This window comes from Oreochromis aureus, linkage group 19, assembly GCF_013358895.1.
Source record: "Oreochromis aureus strain Israel breed Guangdong linkage group 19, ZZ_aureus, whole genome shotgun sequence".
In the NCBI taxonomy this organism is placed as follows: domain Eukaryota; kingdom Metazoa; phylum Chordata; class Actinopteri; order Cichliformes; family Cichlidae; genus Oreochromis; species Oreochromis aureus.
The window spans coordinates 24,776,534-24,782,704 of NC_052960.1; the positions used below are offsets into that span (position 1 = coordinate 24,776,534).

Genomic DNA, 6,171 nt, shown 5'->3' on the forward strand with positions numbered 1-6,171 from the left:
ATATAAGTTACATTAGGAGTCAAATGCATGATTTCTATAAGTCTGATAATCACTTTAGACTACAGGAACAATGTTCAACAATGTGCTTTCTTTATTTTTTTATTCTCCAATTTCTTTCCCACTTTTTTCCACTTTCTGTATATTGCCCTTGTTAAAAAAGATTTTTAAATTATACATTTGTATCTGTAGCATATAAATCAATATCTTATACATAGATTTTACATGGAGCAAAACATGGTAGAAATGAAGAAAATCCCCCCATTTAAGGACAACTGGACTGTAGTTACAAATGTATCAAAGCTCTGTCCATTGGCTGATGACTACGTGGTGCATAAATAAAGACATTATTCATGAAACTGAAAGAACGTATCAAATACATCATCGATCTTGTCAAACTCCAGTGCAGTAGCTCCAGAATGAAAAACATCATTATTGCTTTGTTGATTAGAGTTTTGGGAAACTTACAGACTAAACTGACGTCACTGATTTGTCTTCACAGGGATCCAAACAAGACTGGTTGAAGGAAATCCTGACCAAGATTGCAGAAGTGCTAAAACTCCAAGATACTCCTGCCATACAGATGCAAATCGTTTCACTGGGATCTGCTTATCCCGACCTCAGGTAACTTTTGAATTGACTCAGACATACTTTAATACAAAAACAACTGTACTTTTTGGCGATAGCTGAGGAGGAACAGCAAGTAGACTGAGCCAAACATCTCAGTTGGTTTCAGATGTTTCTTGTCAGCAGGATGAGCTACATTCATGGAAACTAATATGAGAAACGGAAAGCTAAATAAAACATGCAGGCATGAGAGAAGCAGCTGTAGCTGTGTGTAGATTAAGTCAATAATGCTGTTAATTAGAGTGAAAAGAAAGTTTTCTTCCAAATGTGGCACCGGAAACCAAACTGTCTCGTTCTTGTCTTATTTCTAACCTTAAAGGAAAAGGAGAAAAGGAATCAGGGCACATAAACACTGCTGTTGATACACACACTCACATATAGACTGTCTGTGTGTCTGAAAGTATCAGCACCATGGAAGTGTGTGATTTTATGGGGAGTTATTTGGTAAAACTAGTGGAAACTAGGACATTAATGTAAATTTAGGCACATATCAGTGTCACCAACAGTGTCGGGCAAGTTATTTTGAAAAAGTAATTAATTATAGTTACTAGTTACTACTTCAAAAAAGTAACTGAGTTAGTAACTGAGTTACAAGATTCCAAAAGTACTTGAAAAGTAACTATTGCGTTACTTTAAAAAAAAAATGCTTAACCCTCTGGGGTCCAGGGTGTAATTGGCCATTTTTAACTACTTTTGATTTGACCTCTACATTTCACCTTTAAAAACTATTTACTTTGCCTTGTTTGGTATCATCAGCACAACCTTACGTGTCTGAATTTACAGTTATGTTTTCATTTTGACATACTGTATTAAGACAATTGATCTAAAATCAGACAAGAAACATAAAATCCGAGTAGAAAAAGTTATATTTTTTACTGTAACAACCACAAATGTGTTTAATGAATCATATTTCATAACTTTAAATGCAAATATAAATTGTCAATTTTAAAATCCTATGCACAAGTTTTGCAAACAACAAAGTTATTTGCAGCCATTTACCTTTTACCCTTTTTTAATAACCACTTCAAACTATTTACATAACAATCAGCTGTTCTGCATTCAATAAGATGCCACACAAATTCTGTGTGTCACTCCAAATATTTCTGTCCACTATAAAGAAGAACATCACAGCCTGATACCTGCAGGCCTGACAGCAGCAGGTGTATCACTCCTGTTCTCTACCTGGAGACAGCAGTCGCCTCATTGTTCTGACACACAACACAAAACTATCCACATCACTACACACTAACTACAGAAGACAACACATTAACTACACACTCCAAACACGCTAAACGTCACAAATCTCTCACAGCTCAGAACTCGCTCTCTCTCTTTTTCTGCTGTCTCTCTCTCTCTCTCTCACTCTCACCGTCAATCCTAAAACTTCCCCCTCTTCATAAACAACCAAATGTCATGTTGCCATATCATTTTTGATTGGTCGACATGGTGCATTTTTCCACCAACACGAAAGGGCTGTTTTTTTTGTTTTTTGTTTTTTTTAAATTTTTTGGTCATAAGCAGAGAGTGCGTGCTAGCGCTGTCCTTAGACAGTAAACGTGACGAAACTATTCAGGAAAAAACACGCGTGTATATATTGTTTATCATGACTCTGGTTTTACGTGGCCTATCAACACAATTTAAAAACTGGTATATATCACCTTGTTGCTTTGTCATCTTAAAGTGGTCATGTGATTGGCTTACCACGACTACTTTATTCTTCCTCAGTCAAACAGCAGCACTCATGTGACTGTTTTGCCCCCTGAGCTCCAGGTTTCGTGCCAAAAAGTGATCGTCGGGCAGAAAGTGATTGCTGCCCGCGGGAGCGCGCGCAGCTGCTTAAAGCTGTAGCACCCAGATTACTTACAGCTACTTCCGTGCAACTGATATAAGGTGCAGTAAGCTAAACACAGCTTCAACTGTCTGTTTGTTGAAAAATAGTAACGCGACAGCACCGCATTTTCTTGTTAGTAACGGTAACGACGTTGTAACGATAGAAATAGTCATTACTTAGATTACTCGTTACTGAAAAAAGTAACGCCATTAGTAACGCCGTTACTTGTAACGCTGTTATTCCCATCACTGGTCGCCAATAGGAGTTCCACCTATTGTTGCATTTAAAACAGAAATTGACACATTTTCCACCTCCATTTTTTCCAGTAGTTGGTGTGGTGATGTGTTACTGACAGCTGTTAATGTTTGCAGGAAGGATGTGTGTCAGGGGCAGGAAACTGGTTACACACAGAAAAAGACATAACAGGTTCAATAATACAGATCAGCAAGTCAGCTGTTTGATTTGAGACCTGCAGTCTTGGACTACAAGTTTAAAGAAATGATTGAACTTGTAACCCTTGTGTTGAAAGTTAAAGAAAATGTTACAGAATCTTTTTTTTTTTTTTTTTTTTTTTTTACTTATTAACATTGTTAATATCATGTGGCATTAATGGCACATTAAGGGGGTGATTTTGTACATTCATGTAATCTAAGGTAGGCTGAAACATCATCATCATCATTTGTTTGGATCTTACTGTCATATATGACTTTCTTCACCTGACAGTCTTTTTTCACAGTCTCTCATTCTGTAATGATAAACAGCATACAAACATAATCATAAAATACTTGGCATGACATCTTTTTTTAACCTTTTCTTCTTTCTGTCACCAACAGTGAAAAACATATTTCAGCTCTGCTTAAACTCAAAGCAAACCTCTCCAAAGCCGACAAGAAAACTATCAAAACCACAGTGCTGGACATACTGAAAGAGAGCCATACTAATGCTGAAACCCGGGCATTTTTCTCCAAAGTTGAAGTGGTGGGCAGTTGATTTGCTTTTCAGAGTATCACTGACTGAGAGTTGGGTTGCGGAGCATTGTGTATTATATTGTTTGGTAGATAAGATGAGTTGAATGCTAATGTTTTCAGTCTGTCTGTAGAGATGTTCAAAGTGAATGCCATGGATAATTCCTCATGTTTTTTCTTGTTGTCTGTTAGTGTTTGACTTGAGCCACATCAGCCTAAGTTTTTCTTTTTATTTAGTCATTTTTCATTTTTGAATGACCATCACTTATGTTGAAACACTTCCTCCTTGGACCTCAGACACTGTTATTCCATTTTCTACAGTCAAACTTTCTCCTAAATTCTTGTCTTAGATGTGCAGGCTTCTCTCTTAAAACATCATCACCTCGTGCTCTGCTTCACTTGGAGGTAAGCATGGTTTCTTACACAGAGAAATGGGGCAGAGCAAATGTGCATGTTGGTTCCGAATGCTTTTGATTTACTAACATACGAACTGTGGTGATAACAAAATAGGCTGGCACGCACGTTTTACAAATTTAACAGTAATTTTTCTGTGTGGACTACTTGTGTATTAGTGTATTAGTCCGTGTATTAGTAAATGAGGCTCATTGTCTCCACCATGTTTCACAGATGATGCAGCAGTGAAAAGTTGTTTCTCTCCTTCTTCTGACTTTCTCTTCCCATGTTTCTGATACAAGTTTATCTTGGTTTCATCTTTTCAAAGATAGTTTTTCGAATCCTGTGAAAGGTCTTTTAGATGTTTTCCGGCAAATCTAATCTGACCTTCTTGTTCTTCTTCTTCTTCTTGTAAACCTTGTTGTATACTGCTGAAATAATAGAAATCAAGCCTTGTAACAACATGGATAAATAATACTCTGAAGCGCTGGAATATTGTTTCACATGTAACCTAGTGACATTTCCATTTTGATATTATCCAATAGTTTTTCTCAGTTTTGTAAATAATAATAGAATAGAATAGAATAGAATAATATAAGGTACTGCTTTTAAAAAATGTACACATCCACTGAAAGAAGTCAGAATTTCTGCAGTGATTTATGTTTGGTCCTTGGTTTGTGCAAGTTAGTATAGAATAATTCTTTATTCTTGTATATGTACCAGAAGATAAATGGCAATATTGTGTTTACAGTGAAGTAGTAAAACACACTGTTTAAAAATATTACCTTTGTCCTCTCATGTTTGTCGCGTTTGACATCAGACAAAGAAAAATGACATTTCACATCAAATAAATAGCATTACATGTAAACTTGCGCATGTTTGCCATTTTGTAAAGGAAACCAGACATAACAGTGAAAGTCAATTCATTTCTCAGGTAAATTCCTTTTTACGTGAATATTTCTTCTTCTTATTATTATTATTGTATGTTTTGTATAAGTTGATTCAGCTGTTTGGATTTTTTTTTCACCTTTTGTGATTGTAGCTAAGAAAATGTAAACATTGTGTTACTGAAATGCATATTTGATAATATCAATAAAAGGCCACTATATCCACTAGGCACTATCAGCCTAATCCACTCACATTTGGTCATTTATTTGGACTGGAAATGTCTTCTTTTATTGAAGCAAATATCTGTAATGACGTGCATAAAAACAGCACTTGGAAACAAGTCTTAAATATTTCTATCGTCTTATTTAAAAACCCAGCTGATCACAGTTTCATGATTGAAGTAGCAACAGAAGGAGGGGGAGATAATGAGAGAAGAAGAGGCAGCTGTGCAGCGTAAAGACGCAGAATAACTCCAGCTTTGTGTCTTTTTTTTCAGTCTAGCTGAAGTACGGAACAAATCGCGTTCCTTTTCACCTCAATGCCATTTTCTTCTCTTTGTCTGTGATAAGATTGCTTTCAGAGTGTTGCCCAAGCAAGGGGGAGGGTCTAGCCCATGTCGATCATGACCAATTGGCCAATCCACCACCTTTCATTGTTTATACCGTTCCAAAAAACAAAAACAAAAACATCTGCCCATAAAAACGAAAAATCCAGCTGTGCGTTTGACCATGAAACGAGATGCGACGTTCACACAAAAAGCATGTAAGATGCTCTGGCTCTAGAATAGACTCTAGACAGCTTAGACTGCATGACTGGAAGCTGTCTCATTTCTGGGAAAGTGACACGCTTGCTTTCACCCCTGTTTTGTGCGCCTGATCTGTAAACGCTTAGTCTTGTATGGCTTTCTCAAAGAAAGTGACGTTGCCCATTGTAAATGCGCCCCCTTCGCGCGCCCCGGTCACACCCTCTTGCCAACCCTCAACTTGTAATTGAAAGCAGGTGAAGCGGGAAGAAACTGTGGAACTTCTATTACCTGTGCGAAACCGGAGGTAAGTACACCTTTTTCTCTTTACTGTAACTAGGTACGGTCAATCTTGAAAATAAAACTGTGAGAGAAATCACTCTGCTGTCTCTCTCTCTACACACACACATACACAAACAGACACACGCAATGCTGTTCAGCGACATCTAATTTCTTATCTCAGCATGGTATGCAGCATGTCCTTGAAATATTTAGTAATCTGGACAAATTGAAGTTTTGCAAACGATCAACAGCAGATAAACAATATTTGAAAGTCCAGGACCAAAGAGATGAGAGAAAATGTTCCCAAATTACAAAAAAACATGTTGTTCTCTGTTTTTCTACTCTCTTTTCTAATCTATCTGATATAAAATGTTATCTGTAATATAGTTTTATGATGATCCTGGTGAAAGCCACAATGAACTGGTTAGTCCGTAAATTGGTTCTTT

The 6,171-nt window shown here is 36.8% G+C and overlaps 1 protein-coding gene across 6 annotated transcripts in view; it reads left to right on the top strand.

The window, feature by feature from the left end:
- Positions 1 to 4,954, top strand: part of LOC120435000 (tumor necrosis factor alpha-induced protein 2-like) — a 74,478-nt gene extending 69,524 nt beyond the window's left edge. For all 6 annotated transcript variants that reach the window (XM_039603686.1, XM_039603690.1, XM_039603687.1 and 3 more), the window contains 2 exons: positions 500 to 621; positions 3,289 to 4,954. In XM_039603686.1, the coding sequence (XP_039459620.1) occupies positions 500 to 621; positions 3,289 to 3,445 (279 nt within the window). In that variant the 3' untranslated portion in view covers positions 3,446 to 4,954. The remainder of the gene's footprint in view (positions 1 to 499; positions 622 to 3,288) is intronic.
- Positions 4,955 to 6,171: the final 1,217 nt, after the last annotated feature.